Below are 25974 nucleotides of genomic sequence, written 5' to 3'. Positions count from 1 at the left end.
TTTCCCGCCGATCCCACTGCGCTTGCGCGGCCAGAGTTGCTGGGCGGAGAAAATTGGAGGGTCGGGGCAGCGGGCATGCTGGCGGGTATGAGCTCCAGCCGTCGTGATGGCGGTGAGGGACCTGTTTTTCACATACCAGCAGTTGTTTCCATAAATGCTAGCCATGGGAAATCTCCCTGTGTACAGAAACCTAAAGGCCGGCCCAGCTGCTTCCCCTTGCCTCTTTTGTTACTTGCGGCCGCGAGGCCGTGGTAAAACTTGAGGAAAGCAAAAGAATGGGGGAAATGCGCGGTATTGGGGTCTCTGCAGGGGCACGGTAAGGATAAGGTTCCATTTTTAACTGGATGGTGGATTCCTGAGATACTGTTTTGTACCTAGTTGACATGTTACATATATTTTTTGGAAGAGGAAAAGAAAATGGGTGTTCAGTCACAGAGCGGTCTGGATAAAACTGAGTCACGGCCGGGCGCGGTGGCTCACGCCTGTAATCCCGGCACTTTGGGAGGCCGAGGCGGGCGGATCACAGGGTCAGGAGATCGAGACCACGGTGAACCCCGTCTCTACTAAAAATACAAAAAAATAGCCGGGCGCGGTGGCGGGCGCCTGTAGTCCCAGCTACTCGGGAGACTGAGGCAGGAGAATGGCGTGAACCCGGGAGGCGGAGCTTGCAGTGAGCCGAGATCGCGCCACTGCACTCCAGCCTTGGGGACCGAGCGAGACTCCGTCTCAAAAAAAAAAACAAACAAAAACTGAGTCGCCTCTGTCTTGGGAAACACTGAAAAGGCAGGTGGAGGAAGAGAAACTACAGAGGGAGCTGAGAAGAGATGGGAACTATTGGATGGGATGGGACAGGCCAGGCTGTAGCCGCCCAAGGCGTTCACTTGCCCGCTGACTAGACAGCTGATTTATCAAGACAGGGGAATGGCAATAGAGAAAGAGTAATTCACGCAGAGCCAGCTGTGCTGGAGAGGGAGTTTTAATAGCCAAATCAGTCTCCCCAAAAACAGGGATCGGAGTTTTTAAGGATAATTTGGCGAGTAGGAGCTTGGGAAGTGGGGAGTGCTGACTGGTCGGGTTGGAGATGGAATGATAGGGGGTCGAAGTGAGTTTTTCTTGCTGTCTTCTGTTCCTAGGTGGGATTGCAAAACTGCTTGAGACTTGCTTGTTCCCTGACTGTAGCATTGACCACAGTGTTGGGAAATGCCTCCAGCTTCCATTGTGTGAACTCCTTGAGTACAAAATGAAATCCCTTTATCCCTTTCATCTCAACGAGCTAAGCTCAGCACCAAAAAAGATTAAATTGCTAACACAACATCAAGAAAAAAGAGCTCAAAACTCTACAAGGCGTAGAGTCTAAACTGCAAAATATGTGCAGGCATCTTTTCAGATTATTTTACTTTGTCTAAGGTCTCTCAGCTGGTTTCTTCATCGGTGGTTGATATTTACTTGCTTGGCATTCAGCTTCACAAGAAGGTATTTGGAAACAACTGCCTTTGTAAATTATCCCCATAGGTAAAACAAAGAAAAATATACATATATTGCAAAAACTTTCAATTTTGAGCTGCTGTATGTTTTTGCCAAACAAATGTAGTCAAATCAGTCAAGTAGTCTGTTAATGTGTCAAATCTTCTTTAGTGTACACAGGTCTCCCTAAATCAACCAAATGAGAAATCCAGTGGCACATATTTTACAAAATAAAAATTAGAAAAATGTTAAGGCATAATTTTTAATTGCTCCAGTAGAATATAGCAGAAGAGTTTTGCTGTTTTACTACTATACCAGTTTCTAAATTCAGTTTCCTCATCTGTAAATATGAGTATGATACCCTTTATCTGACAGGACTTTTAAGAGGTTTAAGTAAAATAATCCACATGAAAGCACTTAGCACAGCAAATGATAAAAATGAAAATAGTTACACTTTGATCCTTCCATCCTATATTTAAGTATTAACCTCTGAGAAATATGATGTGGTTTTAAACAGTTTCCCCTGTTCAGTATACTAAAAGAAAAGCTTCAGCTGAATTAAATTTAAAGGAGCTTAATTGGCTGGGTCGGGTGCAGTGGCTCATACCTGTAATGCCAGCACTTTGGGAGGATGAGGTGGGCAGATCATTTGAGGTCAGGAGTTCGAGACCAGCCTGGCCAACATTGTGAAACCCTGTCTTTACCAAAAATACAAAAATTGCCGGGCATGGTGGTGAGTGCCTCTAATCCCAGCCACTCGGGAGGCTGAGGCATGAGAATCACTTGAACCCGGGAGGTGGAGGTTGCAGTGAGACGAGATTGCACCACTGCCCTCCATCCTGGGTGACAGAGCAAGACTCTGTCTCAAAAAAAAAAAAAAGAAAAGTTTAATTGAGCAATCAATGATTCAAATCAGGCAGCTTTCTGAGCCAGAGCAAGCTCAGAGACTCCAGCGCAGCCACGTAATGGAAGATTTCTGGACAGCAAAGGAAAGTGAGGTACAGAAAATGGAAGCGAGGTACAGAAACATTGGTTACAGCTCTGCCATGCCTTATTTGAACATGGTTCGAACAGTTGGCTACATTTGATTGGCAAAAACTCTGTGATTGGCACAAGTGTAGGCTAGTCTGTTTATGCCTCCACTTGTCATAGTTCACAATGTGCAGAAAACCTATAAACTCAACTTAAAATATATAAGGAAGCAGCTTTAGGCTAAACTTGATTTAACAAGTGTTTAAAATATCCTCACAGTAGTTCTGAATGTCTCCTCACATCAGTACAACTGATTCCCAACATAGGAGAAAGTGAACATTCTTTAGCCATAATATTAGCGTTAGCATAGCAGAATGCTTGACTCTGGGTATGAGGAACATTGAGTAGAAACTATTGCTTGATCCCTTACTATGAAAGCTGAGGCTGAGATTGGACTGATTATTTTATAAGCCAAAGACCACCAAAGATTGCCAGCAAACCACCAAGAGGTAGGAGAAAGGCTGTCCTGCAGATGCTGCTGCAAAGACTTGCCCCTTCCGCCTTGCACCTCCATCCCCCAGGGCCTAGAGGCCTCTGCCTGCAGCTGGGGGAAGAAGAGACTGCGAAGAACGATCCTGTCTTTTAAAAACTGACAGAAATCACGGATTCCTTCCACTCACATTCCCTTGGGAAGAACTTAATTTGGGGGCAGGGGCTAGGAAAGGGAACGCCTGGGCAGAAACATGGTTTTGACAAGTGTTCTTGTCAGGACAATTTGGGAAAGCCCAGATGAGTGATTACTGAGTGACCCTCAACTCCAGTGTTTTGACACCGAAATATGCAAGGCTTCCTCTCCGATTCTTAAACAGCTCAGGCCATGCCGCTCCCATGTCACACTCTAGTGGCCTGTGGGCTTCCTTGCCAGCTGAGCCCTAGCGCTACCCCCTGCCTTTGAGGTTCCGCAGAAATCTAGCTGCAGGGTGACTTCCACGGGTTGCACAACCCAGCCAGTAGTAACAGCTAGGTTATTAAACACACCATCCTCTTAGAGGTGAAAGGCTTGGCCTTAGGTTCAATTCTTTCAGCTTTAAAATGGAGCAAGTGATGTGTCTCACTCGAAGATGTTGTAGAGCCCAGTGAGTTATGTAGTGCGTGGAGATTGGGAGGTACTGTGCAGCAGAGGAGATGGACAGTGCAGGCTCAAGAAGATCTTGTGACCTTGAGCGAGTCACTTTTCCTCCTTGTTCCTCAGTGTGCTCATCTACAAAATAAGAGTAAACACAGTAGCATTTCCCCCTTCCTAGGGGTGCCTTGTATTCAGCTTGGCTGAATGTTGGCTGATCCTCTATCACGGAAGTTATTCCCTGGCTTCTCTTTGGAACATTCCTCTGAGGTTGCCAAGCTGATACCTTTATAGCAAGCAACTTTACAGATGCAGAAGCTAAGACTCAGACTAAAAGCAGCTTGCCCTGCTAGGAAATGCAGAGCTATGTCTTTAACATATGGGAAACCCTTTTACCCAGGACCTGGGGCAGTGTGGTGCTCTATCCTGGGACCTCCTGCCTCCCAGCAGCATGGTGAAGAAAGAACACAAATCCTTCAGATCTGTTTCCATCTTTAAACCTCTGGAGGCCGGGCGCGGTGGCTCAAGCCTGTAATCCCAGCACTTTGGGAGGCCAAGACGGGCGGATCACGAGGTCAGGAGATCGAGACCATCCTGGCTAACACAGTGAAACCCCGTCTCTACTAAAAATACAAAAAACTAGCCGGGCAAGGTGGCGGGCGCCTGTAGTCCCAGCTACTCCGGAGGCTGAGGCAGGAGAATGGCGTGAACCCGGGAGGCGGAGCTTGCAGTGAGCTGAGATCCGGCCACTGCACTCCAGTCCGGGCTACAGAGCAAGACTCCGTCTCAAAAAAATAAAAAAATAAAAATAAATAAATAAATAAAAATAAACCTCTGGCACCACCTGTCTTGCCCTGCCCTTACTCTCAGCTGTCAGCTTTACTTTCCATTCCACTGGGAAAATCCATGCAGTCAGATGGGAACTTCACAGGCACAGTTACCCACTCCCCCTGCATATATGCCCATGTTACCTACATTGTGTTACTGTGAACTGTCTGCTTCTGGCAAAATCAACCTCATTAGACCCCAGTCCTTCTCACTTACTCAAGGGTAATTTCCTTTATCTGCATCATTAACTGTCCTCTCTACTGGATCTTGAGCCATTACCATTCAGGTGTTTGTCTCTAATGGCCATGGAAGTCAGTAGTGACCTCTCTGTTGTCAAATCATATGATCTGTCCTCAGACCTCATCCTACTTGGCCCATCATTGGCATCTGACACTGTTCATCCTTCTACCCTATTGACACACTTTGTTCTCTGGTTTCTGAATCACTATTCTCACTATTCTCTGAATGTTCTAAATACTTCACTGGCAGATACTTCTCTGTGTCCATTGCTGGTTCCTTCTTGGCTCCTCAACTGCTAAACATTGGCCATTGTTTTTCACTAGCACGGTTGGAGTTGTCTGTGGCTCAGGCTGTGGACATTTCTTTTCCTCTACAACCACCCCCTGGATGACCTAATTTAGTGTCCTGACTTTAACTACCATCAATATCCTGATGACTCACATTTCTCCTGCAGGACAGATTTTCCCCTCAATTCTAGCTTGTTTTTGTATCTGCCTTTGTACTCAAAAGCTCCACATAGAGATCTAATAGGCGTCTAAAAGTGGCATATGCAAATCTGAGTTCTCGATCCCACCCAATCCTGTTTTCCCACCATTGTTCTTTATCATAGTTAATGGTGACTCTTATTCCACTTGTTCAGACCAAACATATGTGGTCACTTGTGTCCCCTCTTATTCTCCTAGTCCACATCCAGTTGAGCAGCAAATCCAGTGCTGTCTACCTTCAGGTTATATTGAGAATGACCACTTTTAGGCCCCTCCTGTAATAGTACATAGGGTCAAGCCAGCATCATCTCTCAGCATTACTGGAACTTGGGTTAATTAGCTAGGTAAGATGAAACATGAAGGATTACAAATAAAGGCAGAATACAGACTTAAAACCAGGAATCCAGACTAAACACTCAAACATGGAGTCCATCGTGGCCCCAGGGCCTTTGTGCTTGACGTTCTCTCCATCTGGAACACCCTGTCCATTGCAGTAATTGTTCTCTAAATGCCTTCAGGCATTCTCAGAAACATCCTGACTTTGTCTTCCTTCATGGTACATGTCACCACCTGCCTGTGTATTGTTTCCTTATTTTTTTCTCTTTCTTTCCCACTAGGCTGTCAGCCCATCAGAATAGAGATTTCTGCCTGCTTCTCCCCTTGGTGTGCTTTGGTTTCTGGAACAGGCTCAGCATGCAGTGGAGCCTCAGTGAATGTGCACTGAAGGAGTAGATACTGGGGAGCACAAACACGTATCAGGTGGTGAGAAGAATTGCTCCTTTACTATTTATTGACCCCTATTATGTGCTCAGCCATGATGTAGGCTGTAGACAAAAGCAGGAATTTAGAAAAAAACAAAACCAGCTGCTCCTTGTTGCTGATACTGTGCAGGAGAGAAAAACTGAGTATTACTCAGTGTGGTGGTGAGGGAAGTGCTGTGGAGAGGGAAGTGCCGCAGAGAGCGAAGCAGGGCTCAGGGAAACCAGGAGAGCAGAGATGGGGCTGGAGTGGCCTGAGAGAAGGGCATTGGTGGGAGAGGAGACCTAGGATGTCAGGGGGCCCAGGTCCTGCAGGCCTTGGGGCTGCTCTGAGGACTTTTACTCTGGGTGAGGTGGGAGGCCCAGAAGGATGCTGAGCCGAGGGGGACAGGCCCTGAATGTCATGAAGGGAATGAAGTGGGAGCAGCTAGGGACGTGTGCACAGGGGAGGCTCTCACTGTAGATGGCACAGGCAGAAAAAGCTTCTCTGAGGAGGTGACACTGTACTGAGCCCTGGCCTTGGCCATGTTTCTAGCTTGTATGAACTTGGAGCTTTAACACCTGCCCTCTGTGTGTACACGGGACTTCGTGTTCTGAACAACCTCATGATATGCCAGGTCACCTTGCCTTGGCCCTTTGTCTCCCATGTCACCTTCTCCCCCAGAGCAATCTTCCTCCCAAGGGTGCACTTTTCTTTTTTCTTTTTCTTTTTCAAGAGAGAGACAGGGTCTCCCCTCATTCAGGCTGGAGTGCAGCGGCGTGATCAGAGCTTACTGCAGCCTCGAAACCTGGGCTTAAGTGATCTTCCTGGCTCAGCCTCCCAAGTAGCTGGGACTACAGGTGTGTGCTACCCTGCCTGGCTAATTTTTTCATTTTCAAGTTTTTGTTGAGGTGGGGTCTCACTATGTTGCCCAGGCTGGTCTTGAGCTCCTGGCCTCCCAAAGTGATGGGATCATAGTTGTGTGCCACTGTACCCAACCTACTTTTCAAATACAAACCAACCAATCCAGTGCACCTCAGACACTTCCCCTGTGGGCTGTCATACTGGGACCATTATCCAACTGCCCTAATCACCTCAGTGACAGGAACCAGACCCCTATGGACTGGAATGATTGGAACTGCCCTCTCCTAAGCCTGCTTGTTGCCCCTCCCTCTTTTCTCCCTGTAGGCAGCACAGGAAAGGGGCTTGCTCAGAGTACCCCTCCCTCTGCCTCCTGACCAACCCTGCTGCTTCCCGTGTGGCCCTGCCTAACTGTGCTGTGCCTTCCTTCTGGAACTGTGACTATCTTCAGTTTTACTCATCTGATCTGGAGGCCTTATTATACCTCAAACTTTTTATTAATACACAAGAATTAGAGTGGCCTGGAATGACAAGACACTTTGGACACAAGATAAACAAATGAGAACATACGAACTAGGCACCATTTTCCAATATTCTGAAGAAGTGTAATAGTTTAATACATGAGTTTTTTTCAGGTGATGGGAAACATTGTGGCTGTTGGTGGGATCTGCTGAAGGCAGGGACTTCACTGTGATGAGGGAGCTCTCTGCCTCAGGTTTCCTGCAGCCCAGGATTTTTGTATGAGGCCATGGTGTTGTGAATTTTTTGTTCCAAAGATTCCTGGATGTGATCTGTGTGAATTCCATGTACATCATGAGCTCTTTCCTTCTGTGATCCTGGTGGTCATTTATTATTTTTTAACCTTCCCAAAAAGATGCAGGGTGAACCTGGTGATCAAAGAGCAGCTTCTGGTAGGGCCTTGGGGTCTCCCGCTGGCCCATGTTGATTTACCGATGCCATATAACGTAGTGTAGGGTGGTCTTTCCCTGGGTTTGCAGGCAGCAGTGTGTTGATGAGTCTTTATTTTTTTTATTTTTTTTGGAGTCTTGCTCTGTCTCCCAGGCTGGAGTGCAGTGGTGTGATCTCGGCTCACTGCAAGCTCCGCCTTCCGGGTTCACGCCATTCTCCTGCCTCAGCCTCCCGAGTAGCTGGGACTACAGGTGCCTGCTACCACGCCCAGCTAATTTTGTTTTTGTATTTTTAGTAGAGACGGGGTTTCACCATGTTAGCTAGGATGATCTCGGCTCGTCTCGATCGCCTGACCTCATGATCCGCCCGCCTCGGCCTCCCAAAGTGCTGGGATTACAGGCATGAGACACTGAGCCAGGCCCCTACTCCTTCTGAAGAAAGGAACAACTGTATCTTATGTTTGCCACACAGTATTTGTTTCCTCAGCTCCACAAAGATCTGACAAATGGTAAGGTTCTGGTTATGGTGGTGTAAAAAATGACTCCAGATTCCACCTCTACCCATTCACCATAGGGCAGTACAACGGGGAGTTACACAAAAGGTGTCCAGCTTGTAGCCTATCATAAATCTGGTGCCAAAGACAAAGATATTTTATGTTGTAGTTGGCATCTTGTAAATACAAGTACATTCTGGGGCATGAGGTTCCTGTAGAAATGTTTATTTTGGCGGTGGTACTGTAGGGCAGATAGTATTTGCCGGAACTTGCCTCAGGTCTCTTCCTCTTGCTTTTGGTGGGGCTCTAGGATGTAGTGAAGTAGCTGTCCCAGCTAGCATGCTACATGACTCGGTGTAGAGTGCCCATGATGGCAGTCACTGGAAGGAGCTGGTTGAGATTGGGTGATTCGGGGTCCTCATTATATCGACTTCACGGCTATCAACTCCAGAGGCTGGAGGAGCTCTGCTGACCTCTCTAGGTGACCTTCACAGCCACCTGGATCCCAATGAGAATGTTCTGGGGTAACTGTACCTTGGCTGCACCTGGGTGCTCAATAATGTCACCTGGACTCTCTCCCAACCTCTGACTCTGTGTCCTTCCCTCAGTGTGGATGTCGTGCTCAGGTGGGCTTTCCCTTCAAGGTGACAGGATGGCACCCACAGCCCCAACCACCCAACAGAAATAGACCTTCTCTCCCCTGCTACCAACCCTTGCCCTGACCCTCGCCACCTGATTGGTCACGTGCCCAGACGTTAGCTAATCACTGTGGCTGGGTAGGTTGGGCTCTTCTGATTGGCCAGGTTGAAGTCATGTGGCCACTGTTGCCAGGGGTACTTACAGCTGCTCCCCTGTTTGGGTGAGAGATGGTATACCCACTGGCTTCTGTGTAACAGAATCCATGGTGGCATTTTTCCCTCTCCCATCACCTCCTCCCCAGGCTCCATTTCACCCATGCCAGAAAGGAACAAGGTCTGTCTGAAGATAGGATTTGGGATTCCCCTCAGCTTCAAGATTTGCTCCTTGTCCTGGTGCCATCAGCTACTCACTCAACCAACATGCACTGAGCACCCTCAATATGCTAGACTGTCACTAGGTGTGATACAAGGATGATACAGGGATGAGCAGGGCTAATGGGATTCCTGTCCTCCAGGAGCTGACACTCTAGCGGGAGTGCACAGACAAATCAAAGACCAATTCAGATCAGATGAGTCCAGATGAATAAAGAGATAGGATGGGATGGAGGGTGTCATGGAGGTGTCCCCAGCAAATCCCAATTCACTCACCATGCACTCAGCCTTATGCAGTATAGATCATAGGAAAGGGAGTACACATCATAGAAAGTCGCCTTCATGTTCAGGCAGCTGATGAAGTCCTGTGGGCTCAGCTTGTTCAGGTCAAAGGTTATGCGGGGCCGGGCGCGGTGGCTCAAGCCTGTAATCCCAGCACTTTGGGAGGCCGAGACGGGCGGATCACGAGGTCAGGAGATCGAGACCATCCTGGCTAACACGGTGAAACCCCGTCTCTACTAAAAAATACAAAAAAACTAGCCGGGCGAGATGGTGGGCGCCTGTAGTCCCAGCTACTCGGGAGGCTGAGGCAGGAGAATGGCGTAAACCTGGGAGGCGGAGCTTGCAGTGAGCTGAGATCCGGCCACTGCACTCCAGCCCGGGCGACAGAGCAAGACTCCGTCTCAAAAAAAAAAGGTTATGCGGGCCACATCCATCTTCTTGGCAAGCTTATGGGAGAGAGACAGTGGATGCCTCATTCTCTGCATTGAGACAAGCAGATGGTTAGCACCCCTTGAAGACTTCTCCCAGGGTCCCAGTTTTCTCCCTGGACAGGTGGGACCTCACCTGTTCTGATGGGGGCTTCCATTTCTGCCCCTTCTGGAGGACCAGGAACACTGTATTGCCTGCCAGAGCTTGGAAGGAAGGACTCTTCTGTCTCTACAGTTGTGCCATCTTCCTCCAGCACCAGGAAGAAGGGCTTGTCTGCCAGTATCAGAGTGTCCTGGACCTGGGGAATAAGGTGGGTGATGCTTCCGCCATCTCTAAAAAGTCACAGAGCCAGTCTGGGAAAGCCCCACGTCATAGCTCCTCAGATGCCAGGGAAAGAACAAGTGGGCTGGGGTCTATGGGGTAGAACTGGAGCCCAGACCCTCTGCTGTGGAATCACTATGTAGAGACTTTATCATGGTACCTCTTGGCGCCTGGCTTCAGGGTTCATAGTCTAGAATAATGTTGTCCAATAAAATATAATGTAAGCCACATATGTAATTTTTAATTGAGATATCATTTACGTATTATAAAAGTCACCCTCTTAAAGTGTACAATTCAGATCCAAGTACTGGGCAAAATGGTGAGACTCCATTTCTACAAAAAAAATACATAAATTAGCCAGGTGTGATGGTGTGTACCTGTAGTCCCAGCTACTCAGGAGACTGAGGTGGGAGGAACACCTGAGCTCAGGAGATCAAGGATGTGGTGAGCTGTGATCATGCCACTGCACTGCAGCCTGAGTGACAGAGTGAGACCCCGTCTCCGAAAAAGCATGTACTTCAGGGTTTTTTGTATATTAACGAAGTTGTGGAACCATCACTGCTATCTAATTTCAGAACATTTACATTACCCCAAAAAGAAATCCAGTTCCAGCCAGGCGTGGTGGCTCACACCTGTAATCCCAGCACTTTGGGAGGTCGAGGCGGGCGGATCACCTGAGGTTTTGAGTTCAAGACCAGCCTAACCAACATGGTGAAACCCCATCTGTACTAAAAATACAAAATTAGCTGGGTGTGGTGGCACATGTCTGTAATCCCTGTTACTCGGGAGGCTGAGGCAGGAGAATCACTTGAACCTGGGAGGTGGGGATTGTGGTGAACCAAGATTGTGCCATTGCACTCTAGCCTGGGAAATGAGTGAAACTCCATCTCAAAAAAAAAAAAAAAGAAAAAGAAACCCAGTTCCCATTCGCAGTGACTCCCCATTCCTCCAATTCCCCATCCCATGGCAACAGTTATTTTCTGTTTCTATGGATTTGCCTATTCCAGACATTTCATTGAAATGAAATAATACAATATGGGGTCTTTTTAGACTGACTTCCTAGCATGTTTTCAAAGTCATCTGTGTTGCAGCATGATTTGTCTCTTTTTTTTTTTTTGAGCTTGGCTCGCCGCAAGCTCCGCCTCCCGGGTTCACGCCATTCTCCTGCCTCAGCCTCTTGAGTAGCTGGGACTACAGGCGCCTGCCACCACGCGCGGCTAGTTTTTTGTATTTTTTATTAGTAGCGATGGGGTTTCACCGTGTTAGCCAGGATGGTCTCGATCACCTGACCTCGTGATCCGCCCGTCTCGGCCTCCCAAAGTGCTGGGATTACAGGCTTGAGCCACCGCGCCCGGCCTTTTTTTTTTTTTTTAAGATACAAGGTCTCAGTCTGTCCCCCAGGTTGGAGTGCAGTGACACACTCATAGCTCATTGCGATCTCAAACTCTTGGGCACAAGTGATCCTCCTGTCCCAGCCTCCTAAGTAGCTGGGGCTGCAGGTGCTTGCCATTACACCTGCCTAATTTTTATGTTTTTGTAGAGGGTGTCTGGCTGTGTTGCATAGGCTTGTCTCAAAATCCTAGTTTCACCGGGCGCGGTGGCTCATACCTGTAATCCCAGCACTTTGGGAGGCTGAGATGGGCGGATCATGAGGTCAGGAGATCGAGACCATCCTGGCTAACACGGTGAAACCCTGTCTCTACTAAAAAATACAAAAAATTAGCTGGGCGTGGTGGCGGGCGCCTGTAGTCCCAGCTACTCAGGAGGCTGAGGCAGGAGAATGGCGTGAACCCAGGAGGCGGAGCTTGCAGTGAGCCGAGATTGCGCCCCTGCACTCCAGCCAGGGCGACAGAGCGAGACTCCACCTCAAAAAAAAAAAAAAAAAATCCTGGTCTCAAGGGATCCTCCCACCTTGGCCTCCCAAAGTGCTCAGAATACAGGCATGTGCTACTATGCCCAAACATGATTCATTCATTTTTGACTAAATATTCCACTATATAGATATAGCACATTTTAAAATCCATTTATCAATTGATAAATATTTAGCTTATTTCTTATTGGCTACTATAAATAATGCTGCTGTGAGTTTTGGTGTACAGGTTTTTTATGAACATATGTTTTCCATTCTCTTTGGCATATACCTAGGAGAAGAATTGCTGGCTCATACATTAACTCTATGTTTGACTTTTTTTTTCTTTTTTTTTGAGACAGAGTCTCACTCTGTCACCCAGGCTGGAGTGCAGTGGCGTGATCCCGGCTCACTGCAAGCTCTGCCTCCCAGGTTCATGCCATTCTCCTACCTCAGCCTCCCAAGTAGCTGGGACTACAGGCACCTGCCACCACACCCAGCTAATTTTTTGTATTTTTTAGCAGAGACGGTGTTTCACCGTGTTAGCCAGGATGGTCTCCATCTCCTGACCTCGTGATCTGCCCGCCTCGGCCTCCCAAAATGCTGGGATTACAGGCGTGAGCCACTGTGCCCAGCCAGACTTTTTTGTATTATTTTTTGCTTTTTGAGACAGGGTCTTGACTGTTGCCCAAGCTGGAATGCAGTGGCACAGTCACTGCTCACTGTAGCCTTCACTCTGGAGCTCCAGTGATGCCCCCACCTCTCTGTGCAGCTGTGTGACCTCAGGCAAGTTACTTAACCTCTCTGTGTAGCTGTGTGACCTCAGGCAAGTTACTTAACCTCTCTGTGCAGCTGTGTGAACTCAGGCAAGTTACTTAACCTCTGTGTGCAGCTTCAGTTGAGTTACTTAAATTCTCTGTGCAGCTATGTGACTTCAGGCAAGTTACTCAATCCCTCTGTGCAGCTGTGTGGCCTAAGGGAAGCTACTTAAACCTCTCTGTGCAGCTGTGTGACTTCAGGCAAGTTACTTAACCTCTCTGTGCAGCTTTGTGGCCTCAGGCAAGTGACTTAACCTCTCTGTGCAGCTGCTTTGCCTCCGGCAAGCCATTTAACCTCTTATGTACAGCTGTTTTGCCTCTGGCAAGTGACTTAACCTCTCTGTGCAGCTTTGTGGCCTCAGACAAGTTACTTAACCACTCTGTGAAGCTGTGTGACATCAGGCAAGTTATGTAGTTTCTCTGTGCAGCTTCATGGCCTCAGGCAAATTACTTAACCTCTCTGTGTAACTGTGTGACCCCAGGCAAGTTACTTAACCTCTTGTGCAGCTGTTTTGCCTCTGGCAAGTTACTTAACCTCTCAGTGCTGTGTGGCCTCAGGCAAGTTGCTTCACCCCTCTTTCCAACTCTGAGACTTCAGAGAAGAGTTTTTGTTTTTTGAGGACAGCCTCAGGCCAAAGGTGCTGTGGCCCTCACACTCATAGCAGGCCCATGTTTTGGCAGAGTTGAGCTATAACCTTTGGCTACCTGTAGAGTGGATTAGTGGTTTAAGGTCACCAGAAGGTGGGAGATTTGTTAGAGATGCTGCTTCTGTGGATTTCTAGAGGGAGGCAGAGATTGTTACCTAGGTCAGCTCCCGATTAGGGCAGCGAGTGGATTAAGGCAGTGTGTTCCAGCATGTGTCCTAGAGAATGCTGGGTCCTCAGGATAGTGATAGATGTCGTAAGAAAAATGAGCCCTTTGGCCAGTTAGTTTTGGGATATCCAGGTTACACAAAGTTAAACAGATTTATGTGTGTGTGTATGCGTGTACAAGCATGTTCTTTGCTCAACATAAGAAAAGTTCTAAGTGGGCTGCTACATGAAACTTTGAAAGTGAAAATGAGCCAGGCGCAGTGGCTCATACCTGTAACCCCAGCATTTTGGGAGGTTGAGTCGGGTGGATCACTTGAGATCAGGAGTATGAGACCAGCCTGGCCAACATGGTGAAACCCCGTCTCTACTAAAAATACAAAAATTAGCTGGACGTGGTGGCAGGCGCCTGTAATCCCAGCTACTCGGGAGGCCGAGACAGGAGAATCTCTTGAACTCAGGAGGTGGAGGTTGCAGTGAGCCAAGATCGCGCCACTGTCTTCCAGCCTGGATGACAGAGTGAGACTCCATCTCAAACAAAACAAAACAAAACAAAAAACTGAAAATGTAGCTGCATTAGCCTGAGAGCCAAGCCATGCAGCAGATGGCTTATGGATGAGGCTTGTCGGGTCTTTGCTGGGGATGGAAGTCATGGGGCGTGAGAGTGGTGGGTGAAGTCAAGAGCAATGCCAAGGGGAGGAACGGCCGCTTCTTTCTCAGGCAGCTCTCACTTCCCATGGGAGGATGGACTTTGGGGTCAGGTGGGCCTGAGGTCATGTTCTTACTTAGCTACTCACTGGCTTTGCCCCCGGTAGGTCATTTTACCTCTCTGAGGCTACAGTTTGACATGAGGATAATACTGCATTTCACAGGGCTGTCAAAAACAGATATCAAGGTTGGGAGTTAAATCCAGTTTCAAAAAAAACCCCAAACAGGGATATTAAAGCAGGCATACTAGGTGGGTACCTGTTGTCCCAGCTACTCAGGAGGCTGAGGCAGGAGGATTTCTTGAGCCCAGGAGTTTGAGGCTGCAGTGTGATATGATTAAGACTGAATAGCCACTGCGGTCAGCCTGGGCAACATAGCAAGACCTTATCTCTAAAAAAAATTTTTAAACCAGGGATATCAGTAGATGATGGCTGTCATCATCATTATTATAATTCTCTACCACATGTCTTGTCAGTGTTCATAGTAGCCTTTTCCTGTGTTAGTCCGTGACTCAGATCTCTGCTAGGTGGCCTCTCCTAATGCTGCCGTTTGGGTAATGTCATCAACAAATCCCCAGTCCGAACAGACACTGAAGTGAGCTCGGCCTGTCTCGGGGCTGTCATTACTTCTGCAGCCTCTGATGAACCTCGCTTCTGGGCTGCTGAGGATAAGCCAATGTGCCCACCACCCCCCTCTTTCTTTTGAGGAGTCCTTTTCTCTGCACAGAACTTCTGGTAAAGGTGGTGGGAGTTGTTCTTGCAGAGCACATGGGATTCTAGCGGCCTGGCAGTGGGCCAGGATCTTGTTGCCATGGTGACTGACACTGTTTTCACTGAAATGTTGCCAGATCCTGAAGATCTTCGTGGACAATCTCTTTGCTATCATCCTGCTGAAGCAGGTCACAGCCGTGCGCTGCTTGGACATGAGTGCCTCCCGTAAGAAGCTGGCCGTGGTAGATGAAAACGACACTTGCCTGGTGTATGACATCGATACCAAGGAGCTGCTTTTTCAGGTGATGTCCTCAAGGGGGCCCAGGGACATCGTCCTTTGATTAGAGACCCTCCTCTAGCTTCCCAGCCCCTGCAGGAGGCTCTCCAGCTCTGGCCCTGGCAGGTCTCTGGGAGGAGCAGTGAGGGGCAGGGGCCAAGCACAGGTGCAGAGTCCCAGAGGCCCTGGGCCACAACCTGCTCCTCCCACGCAGGCACAAGCCGCAGGGCCTGGACCAGCTTCTTTAACTTTGGTTTCCTTGCCAATGAGATGAGCCAACAGAGCCTTTCTTAAGCATTTACCATGAACAGGAAATGGAGTGATGACTCTGAGGGGAGCGTGTTGTTGGCACTCAGTGAATGGGGCGATGGATGCACTTCCTTTGCAGAAGTCTGTGTCTTATCTGTGCAGGTCTGCCTGTGTCTATGCGCACCTATCGCACGGGAAGGAAACAGGATCAGTTTTGTCATCTGATAGGGGCATGGGGATGGGCAAGCCTTGCCTTCTACTTAATTCACAAGAATGCTAGAAGAGCCGGTAGAATGCGAAGTGCTTGGATCTTTGGAGGCCTAGGCATTGTTTGGTGGAGTCATCCAGCCCTGTGACCTGAGGAAGTGTCACCAGAGAAGATAGCCCGGCAGCTCTGTGCCCAGGGCCTGACTGGCTTTCTGCTGGGCTCGTGCAGTTCTTTGTCTCTTTCAGGCTTTGAAGGTGGGGAGGGCTGGTTTGGCAGAATCGAGTTACCCTTAAAGCTGGAGCCCCTCCTAACTGGTTTCCTCAGCCTTACCAGGCTCCTCCTTATCCTCAGCAGCAGAATCGAGAAGGGGAGGGGCCTGGAGTAGGGAGCAGCCTCAATCAATTAGAAGGGGTTACCTGGCCACCTCAAGCCCAGTGGTGACTCCCTGTCAGTCTCAACTCACTCATGTCCCGGAGAGAGTAGAATGGTTTGGGGAAAAGACAGGGCACAGCCTTCAGGCTGACCTGGGCTTGGGTCCTGCCTGCATCCCTTACTGTGTGATCTTAAGTTAGTGAGCCTCTCTGAGCCTTGATTACTTTTCTCTAAAATGAAATTAGTAATTGCCCCTCACAGAATTGCTACAGGAATACACGAGGTACCACAGTGCCTAGCTCAGTGCTGGACACAAAATGGGGCCTGAAATGTTACCTCCCTTCTCCCCAGCCTCACCTCCCACCTATATGGGGCATAGCTGGCCCCAAATGTGAATCTGTGTCTGAGCGTAGAACCATACAAGTGTGCAAGGATGTGTGCTCCACCGTCCCCACTGCTGGTTCTGTAGCAGACTAGGGGAGGTGATTCTCAGCCCTGCCAGGAGACATCAGCATTGCCAGCTGTGACATTGCCTGCTGGCTTTTCCTCTTCTCCACTACTCCTCCCCCTACACATAAAATAGCTATATATTTTTTTCTAATTATAGAAGCAATCCACGATCATTATAAAAGATTCAGACATTGTAAAACATTCTAGGCAGAAAGTGTGATCATCTGCTGGTCCCCAAGGCTCCAGGGCTGAGTAGGGAACTGAGGTGCAGTGGGTGCCTGCCAGGGTGACTCTATTTTCACAATGTGTGGACTGTAAATACAAAGACAAGATATTATTTTCAAATCTTACAAATAACTCACTGTTCTTTCTCTTATTATCAAACAGAATAGATAGATGTTCATGACAGAACAAATTCAGGCAAACAAAAAAGATTTTATAATTATGCAATTTCACCCACCCAGAAATGCTGTTAATCTTTTGGAATATCATATTCTTTTTTTTTTTTTTTTTGAGACGGAGTTTTGCTCTTATTCTTGTTGCCCGGGGTGAAGTACAATGGCACAATCTCAGCTCACTGCAACCTCTGCCTCCCAGGTTCAAGCAATTCTCCTGCCTCAGCCTTTTTTGGAACATATTCTTGTAAACATTCTTCTGTGTATAGAGATGTATATGTCTTCTGTGATAGAAGTGGAATCCCACTTTGCCGATTCTTTTTTTTTTTTTTTTTTTTCTTTTTTTTTTTTTTTTTGAGACAGAGTTTCACTCTTGTTGCCCAGGCTGGAGGTGCAATGCCATGATCTTGACTCACTGCAACCTCCACCTCCTAGGTTCAAGCCATTCTCCTGCCTCAGCCTCCCAAGTAGCTGGGATTACAGGCACATGCTACCACGCCCGGCTAATTTTTGTATTTTTACTAGAAACAGGGTTTCACCATGTTGGCCAGGCTGGTCTTGAACTCCTGACCTCAGGTGATCCACCTGCCTTGGCCTCCCAAAGTGCTAGGATTACAGGTGTGAACCACTGCACCTGGTCTGATTCTCCACTTTCTATACAGGGACTCATATTTCAGGAGAATTTTTAAAAATATATTATTATCCTTTAAGTTCTAGGGTACATGTGCACAATGTGCAGGTTTGTTACATATGTATACATGTGCCATGTTGGTGTGCTGTACCTATTAACTCATCATTTACATTAGGTATCTCCTAATGCTATCCATCCCCCCTCCGCCCACCCCACGATAGGCCCTGGTATGTGATGTTCCCCATCCTGTCTCCAAGTGTTCTCATTGTTCAATTCCCACCTATGAGTGAGAACATGCAGTGTTTGGTTTTCTGTCCTTGCGATACTTTGCTCAGAATGATGGTTTCCAGCTTCATCCATGTCCCTACAAAGGACATGAACTCATCCTTTTTTATGGCTGCATAGTGCAGTGTATATGTGCCACATTTTCTTAATCCAGTCTATCCTGATGGACATTTGGGTTGGTTCCAAGTCTCTGCCACTGCGAACAGTGCCACAGTAAACATACATGTGCATGTGTCTTTATAGCAACACGATTTATAATCCTTTGAGTATATACCCAGTAATGGATTATACCCACTTCTAGTGCAATTTGAGGAATCGTCAGGAGAATATTTTTCAAAAGTAACACTTGCTTACTCAAAAATTCCAACAACACACAGGTGCATGGAGGGGATTGCCTCTGTTCATTTCTTTTTGGTCCCCTTTCCTCCTTTTCCCTCCATCCCACTGTAAGCAATTTAGTGGGATTCAGTCTTTAAGAGGGTATTGGGCTGAAATGTGCAAGTGCTGGCCAAGCCCAGGGTGGTTCTCACAGGATCCCTACCGTCCCTGTCCCCCAGGAACCAAACGCCAACAGTGTGGCCTGGAACACCCAGTGTGAGGACATGCTCTGCTTCTCGGGAGGAGGCTACCTCAACATCAAAGCCAGCACCTTCCCTGTGCACCGGCAGAAGCTGCAGGACTTTGTGGTCAGCTACAATGGCTCCAAGATCTTCTGCCTCCATGTCTTCATTTCTGCCATAGAGGTGCTACAGGTCACTGGGAGTGCCTGTCCACTCTCAGTGCTGGCAAGGCTGACAAGACCAGGGAAGCCAGGCCCCTTGCTGGTGCTTTGGGGAGAGTAGCAAGGAGAGAAGAATGGCAACTGTGATGTTGTGGGAGGCAGTCTGGGCTTGGAACCTGTGGTCCTATATCCACTCCTTGCAACCTGCGTTTCTGGGGGCAAATAGCTCAACCTCCCTGTGCCTCAATTTCTTCCTGGTCCCCATTCTGGTAGGGATGGGAGGGGTATACAGTGTTGTCAGTAGAGTGTATTTTACAGAGAGCCCAATGTGGGCCGAATGGAGTGAGCAGCAAAGCCGAGAGTCCAGCAGGGTGTGTGTGTGAGCACATGTGTGATGGTGGTGATGTGTGTGCGAGAGAGAGGGGAAGAGAGAGAATGAGTGGGTGGGGGTGAGTCCTGAGGTCTGTGAGCCAATAAGGGAGCATGGGACTCTGCACAAGCCCCCTGAACTAAGAGGAGGCCACAGCAGAAATGGGGCACTGAAGGGAGGAGCCACAGAATGGAGGAGGGCAGAAGCACAGACAGGCGGCTGAGATTGACCTCCCGAATGCAGGCTTGTCTCCCCTCCGCCTTCTGCACCCCACACAGATAGTGCTCAATGTAGGATTGCCATAAAACAGAGACACAAACCAGCAAGAAACTTTAGCCCTCAGCACCCCATCCTCAGGACAGAATCGCTCCTAAACATGTTGAACTACATCTGCTTAGACCTTTTCTGTGTGAATATGTAATGTATGCATAATATATAATTAGGAGCATGTGATTTTATAACATTTTTAAACAAAAGTGGAATCACACTGCAAATACTATTTCATGACTTTTATGTGTGTAAGTATTGCTACCTATAGATGGAACCTCAGATTTACTGTATTCCCTTAGCCTGGCCTGTAAACAAGACTTCTCATCCCTTCCTCTATGGCCATCTTCTCATTTCACCTCACATTCGGTTATGGCAGCCCTATCACTGTCTATGAAGTGCTGGCTATAAACTTGTCATCTGGCCTTTTCACTCAGCAATCTCCTGAAGCATGGTTCTGTATCAGTAAATGTTCTTATCCAGCATGGCAAAATGTTAAGGTAATTGTAGACTCACATAAGTTGCAGGAAATAATATAGAGATGCCTTATACCCTTTGCCCAGTTTCTCACAATGATAACAGTGTGCAAAGCTACAGGACAATTTTCCCACCGATGTTGGCATGTGTAACTGCCCCCCACAGTCATGGCACTGAACGTGGCCACCACCACAAGGTGCCTAGTGTTGTGCTACACTTTTACAGCCAGCACCCCTCCTTCCTGCCTGGGCCCCGCTGCATTGTATTTACAACTGCATTTTGTCCTGTCTTGTGGATGTTCCATTACTGACAGACAGGCTGAACAAAGGGTGTGCAAAGAAGCCCAGAGCAGGAGAGAAGGCTCCCCAGCCTGGCTCTCGGTTGGTGCAGTCGCAGGCTGGCTCTGCCTTTCTTGGCTGCACTGTCCTGAAGCAGGAGATATAATAAAAACAAGTAAAGGGAAAACAAGTCCAGCTGGAGCTATGATAACATTATCTGCAAGGCCAGGCAGGGGCCCCAAAGAAATGGGTTCCAAGAGCAGGGACGAGAAAAACAAGTTCTTAGTATCCCCCTGGAATTCTGTCCACATGCCATCATTCTTTATTCTGCTCTTATAACTATTTTCATAACTATTTCTGCAAGTTTGCAAGTATTTTATAAGTTCCTGTTTTCCCATCTGTGCAGGATGGCAAAGGTCACAAGACATGTCTGAGTTGCAAAACCTGTCACAGTTTGATTAACTGCCCTTGTTCTACTTCTGTAAGCTTGCTTTCCCCACCCCGCAATTTTCACACCACTAGCTAGCCACTCCCCTTCAGTCGCCTGAATAAAAGTCAAGCCTGGTCTTTGTTCATTGCTCAGCCTCTGGATATTAATCCGCTGGGCCAGTGGCCACCTAAATGAAATCCTCCTGTTTCACCCATTGGTCTCTCCAGTCTCCTGATTCCTACAACATTTTGGCGAGCCAGCCAGGAGCAGAGACAACAGGTTTACTGTCTCATTTGCCTGTGGGACTGGAGCCCTGGGCCAGCGGAGACCTGTGACCCCAGGTGCCATTGATAGAACTTCAACCCAGAGGGGAGATCAGCTCTCCTGTGGTCTGGTGCCCCTATCCGACAGTGCAGCAGAACCTAAAGGGGACTACAGGATGATTCCAGGAACAGCACACTTCAGGACCGCAGTAAGGTTTGGGGCCCAAGGCAGGACCTGTCCCATAAGGGTAGAAGGGAACTTGATCAGCTCCTGGAGGTGCACCAAGTAGTCTGACCCAGGATACAAGGGTGGCTCACAAAGTCAGATGAAACTGACACCCAGAGCATACAAGTAATCTGACCTAGGACACAAGAGTGGCTCGCTATTTCGAATAAAACCTACACCCCAACTGACCCAGGATGCGAGAGTGGCTTGCTAAGTTGGTTGAGAAAGGAAACAGAGCAGGGAGGTGTGTGGGTGTGTATGAAAGAGATGGTTCCAGGAGGAACCAATGCAAGAGTGATGTCTGGGGGTTGCAGGTCTTTTAGCGTAGACTGTACGCTCCAAGCGAAGTGTGGGACTGATCAGGACTAGTGGCGAACATCCTACATGGGCTACCGCATATGGCTCAGGAATTACTAAACTGTGGGGGGATTAACAATCACTCCAAAGCTAAGCAGCGTCTGAAAGACTCCCGCGAGGGGGACGATCTAATCAGTCTGAAGTGAAAGTGAGAGTGAGTGTGTTGTGCCAAAAAAGGAGGAAATGGGAGGGAAGTCGTCAAAACCCACCCCATTAGAATGTACGTTAAAGAACTTTAAGAAAGGTTATAAGGGGGACTATGGAATCAAGTTGACCCCCCCAGAGGTTAAGAACTCTCTATGAAATAGAATGGCCCTCTTTTGGTGTAGGATGGCTGGCCTAAAGGACTATAGATAGATAAACAATTGGCCGTGTATATCAGGTGGTGACTAGGGTCGGAGAACAGCCAGGGCATCCAGACCAGTTCCCTTATATTGACTCATGGCTGAATGTAGCCCTGCCTATTAGCTTATTGCACAACGCTAGTGGCTTGAGTCAAGCCAAAAGTGAAAGAGAATTCAGCTTCACTGTCAACTACAGAGACAAAGGGAAGGCCACAGGAAAAACCAGTTTTGCAGGAACCACCAGAGGAGATAGAGACCCCTCCTCCCTACACTCCAATCTACCCACCTTTACCAAGGCTGGCCCCTGAGCAGCCAGACTCAGATGGTGATAAACCCCAGGCTACACCCCAGAGGGAGAAATCTGAGCCCTCACCCCAGGAGGTCAAGGAGGACAATCAGAATGATCAAGCAGGCTGCCTCCAGTCTGGCTGCACCCAGGCTATGCAAATGCCTCTCAGGGAAACAAGGGGACCCCTTATTATAATGAACAGAGCCAAGTGCAAGGAGGAGAACAAACTTTTCATTTACCAGCCTTTTTCAACCACTGATCTCCTAAACTGGAAACACCATACTCCCTCCTACATGGAGAAGCACAAGCCCTCACAGATCTAATGCATTCCATCTTCCTGACACACAGTCCAACTTGGCCAGACTGCAAACAGCTCCTACTGGCGCTGTTTAACACTGAGGAGTGCCGGAGGGTAACCCAGGCAGCCCTCCACTGGTTAGAAGCCAATGTGCGAGAAGGCACACTTAATGTTCAGGCTTATGCTCAGGGCCAGTTCCAAGAAGCAGACCCTAACTGGGACCCAAATGATGCAGCCCAGTTTCAGCCCCTACAGAGGTACCAAGAAGTGCTGGTGCAAGGATTAAGGGAGGGTAGAAAGAAGGCCATCGATACAGGACAGATCTCAGAGGTGCTTCAGGGAATTGATGAAAGCCCTAGCCAGTTTTATGAGAGACACTGTGAGGTGTTGCAGTTTTATACTCCCGCATTTGACCCCGAGGCCACTGAAAATCAGCACATGGTGAACACAGCATTTGTAGGAAAAGCCCAGGGGGACATTAGGGGGAGGCTGCAAAAGCTAGAGGGCTTTGCAGGTGTGATTGCCACTCAGCTTTTAGAAGTGACCTGACCAAGGTGTATGTTAACCATGATCAGGAGGCAAAGAAGGAGGCTGATCAGAGACTCAGGAAAAAGACCGATTTGCTGGCAGCAGCACTTACAGAAGTGGGGGCAAGTGTCGTGAGAGGACGTGGACATAGGTGCAGACAAGGAAGAGGTCAAATCAGGCAAAGACCCAAGAATCGGGCAAGACTAGATAGGGACCAGTGTGCACGGTGCAAGAGGAAAGGACATGGTGAGAATGAATGTCCAGAAGGCAATGAGGGAGAGGACGAAAGCCAAGCAGTTAGAAGGCTGCCAGCTAAAGGCTATCATACCCAGAAAGAGCCAGACGCCAACTTCATTGGGCTGGCAGGGATTGAAAGGTATGAGGACGGCCGGGCGCGGTGGCTCAAGCCTGTAATCTCAGCACTTTGGGAGGCCGAGACGGGCGGATCACGAGGTCAGGAGATCGAGACCATCCTGGTTAACATGGTGAAACCCCGTCTCTACTAAAAAATACAAAAAACTAGCCGGGCGAGGTGGCGGGCGCCTGTAGTCCCAGCTACTCGGGAGGCGGAGGCAGGAGAATGGCGTGAACCCGGGAGGCGGAGCTTGCAGTGAGCTGAGATCGGCCACTGCACTCCAGCCTGGGCGACAGAGCGAGACTCCGTCTCAAAAAAAAAAAAAAAAAAAAAAAAGAAAGGTATGAGGACTAGGCCAGACTGGGCTCCATCTCCTTAGGCCCCCAGGAGCCCATGTCACAGTGGAAGTAGGGGGCCATCTGATGGACTTTAAATACTAGGGCTGAACACTTGGCAGTGATACAGCCCGTGACTTTAAGCCTGCTCCATCCTGAAGAAATGGTGTTAACCCTTACCGTCCTGCAGGCAGAGGAATGGAGACTGTATGCAGAAGGGTTGCCAAAGGTGGGGCTAGATGAGCTGTATAAGTTACCTAGTAAAATTCCAGGAGTGTAGACTGAGGATAACCCCCCTGGCCTGGCTGTGAACCAGGCACCAGTGATAGTGGAACTAAAATTAGGGGTAACACTGGTTCAGGTTTGTCAATACCCACTTTCCCAAGAAGCTGTACAGGGCATTCAAGGGCATTTGAAACAGCTATTAGAACACAGGACCTTGGCCCGATGCCGGTCACCATAGAACACTCTGCTTTTGCCAGTGTGGAAACCAAGGACTAATGAATATAGACCAGTGCTGGACATACGTGTTGCAAACCAGGCCCCTGGGGATTCAGGAAATGGAAATTACACACGGCCAACTGGCCACAAAGCTCAGGAAGAGTGGAGCACATGAACCGGACACTCAAGCAGCTACTAAAGAAATATTGCCAAAAAACTCATCTAAGATAGGATCAGGTCCTGTCCATGATCCTCCTCTGAGTCAGGTGTACCCCCACCAAACAAACTAGATATTCACCCTCTGAAATCTTGTTCGGCCAGCCACCCCCAACCATAGGTCAAATTAAAGGTAATTCCATGAGTTAGGGAAGCTAACCTTGAGAAGGCAGGTGCAGGCCTTAGGGAGAGCCTTGCAAGAGATCCATGGCTGGGTACAGGAAAGAATGCCCATAGGCCTAATAGACCAAACACACCCCTTTAGACCCAGGGACTCTGTTTAGGTCAAGAAATAGAATCCAACCACTTCAAGATCCACATGGGATGGGCCCCATACTGTAATCTTGTCCACTGTCACTGTTGTTAAAGTTGCAGGAATCATGCCTTAGATCCACCACAGTTGGCTGAAACCAGCAGCCCAGGACAAGTGGACCAGCCAGCAAGTCCCAGACCATCCGAACCGGCTGATCCTATGACAGGACCGAGGTGCCAGTGAAAGTGACAACAGCCCTGCTCTGGTGACTCCAGAAGCTGAACAGTCTACACACGGCTGAAGCTTGAGGAGACAGCAGCCCTGCTCTAGTCACCCCGGAAGCTGACTAGTCTATGCACGGCCAAGGTTTCATCAAGGAAGTAAATGTAGTTAGAAGTCTTAAGCCCAGTAACTTTCCTTGTAATCTTTATTGTTTTACTATTAACCTGTCACTGTGCTCAACCTCCTCCCCTGGTTAAGGACCTCTGCTGTCCATACTGGGTATGAGTATACTATTCATTACTTTGTTCTTGCTACTCCCTCTATCCATGTTAGAAGGAGGAGTATGTGGAAAGTTTAAACTAACTGTTGTCTAGAAATTGATGACAATAGGAAGGTCGTCGAAGATATAACTGCAAAAATTCAAAAATTAGCCCATGTCCCAGTTCAAATTTGGAAAGGATGGTCTCCAGATACCCTCTTTGGGGGCTGGTGTTCGTCCCTTGGAGGATTTAAGACCTTAATAGGAATAGTTCTGGTCATACTGGGAGTCTGCCTCATACTCCCTTGTCTCCTACCTCTCCTCAAAAACATCCAATCAGCCATAGAGGTTCTTGTAACCAGGTAAACCACCACCCAACTAATGGCTTTAACCAAATATCAACCTTTGCCAAACAAAGAACTAACTCCTCATGGAGAATTAAATTCTGATGATAATTCTTTCTATTAAACTTTATTTATAAACAGCATCAAAGGGGAGAATTAAGCAGGAAATATAAGAAAAACAAGTAAAGGGAAAACCAGTCCAGCTGGAGCTATGATAACATTATCTGCAAGGTCAGGCAGGGGTCCCAAAGAAATGGTTCCAGGAGTAGGGATGAGAAAAACAAGTTCTTATCAGTCTCCCCCTGGAATTCTCTCCCCATGCCATCATTCTTTGTTCTGCTCTTATAACTATTTTTGTAACTATTTCTGCAAGTTTGCAAGGATTTTATATGTTCCTGTTTTCCCATCTGTGCAGGATGGCAAAGATCACAAGACATGCCTGAGATGCAAAACCTGTCACAGTTTAATTAACTGCCTTTGTTCTGCTTCTGTAAGCTTGCTTTCCCTGCCCCACAAGTTTTGTGCCATGGCTAGCCACTCCCCTTCAGTCACCTGAATAAACGTTAAGCCTGGCCTTGTTCATTGATCAGCCTCTGGATATTAATCCGCTAGGCTGGTGGCCACCTAAATGAAATCCTCCTATTTCACCCATTGGTCTCTCCAGTCTCCTGATTCCTGCAACAGTCAGTCCAAGGCTCAGTTTCCCCATCTGCACAAAAGGGCCCCCTCCAGCTCTGACTCCGAGGGTCCAGCCTCAGTCTGTGTCTGTGAACAGTGCTGGGTGA

At 48.2% G+C, this 25974-nt stretch overlaps 1 protein-coding gene across 2 annotated transcripts; it reads left to right on the top strand.

Moving 5' to 3' along the window:
* The first annotated feature begins 15 nt into the window (after window positions 1-15).
* LOC103228082 (intraflagellar transport protein 122 homolog) lies at window positions 16-25771 on the top strand. 2 transcript variants are annotated; one of them, XM_007985412.3, is made up of 4 exons: window positions 121-316; window positions 10009-10144; window positions 15187-15351; window positions 18474-25771. In XM_007985412.3, the coding sequence occupies exons 1-4, from the start codon at window positions 276-278 to the stop codon at window positions 18756-18758; spliced, it is 627 nt and encodes a 208-aa protein (XP_007983603.2). In that variant the 5' UTR covers window positions 121-275; the 3' UTR covers window positions 18759-25771. The 2 variants fall into 2 exon arrangements, with proteins under 2 accessions (XP_007983608.2, XP_007983603.2); XM_007985417.3 differs by lacking the exons at window positions 121-316; window positions 10009-10144 and adding an exon at window positions 16-112.
* Window positions 25772-25974: the final 203 nt, after the last annotated feature.

This window comes from Chlorocebus sabaeus, chromosome 22, assembly GCF_047675955.1.
Source record: "Chlorocebus sabaeus isolate Y175 chromosome 22, mChlSab1.0.hap1, whole genome shotgun sequence".
Taxonomy (NCBI): domain Eukaryota; kingdom Metazoa; phylum Chordata; class Mammalia; order Primates; family Cercopithecidae; genus Chlorocebus; species Chlorocebus sabaeus.
The sequence above is the reverse complement of the archived record's forward strand: the minus strand, read 5'-3'. Positions and strand labels throughout refer to the sequence as shown.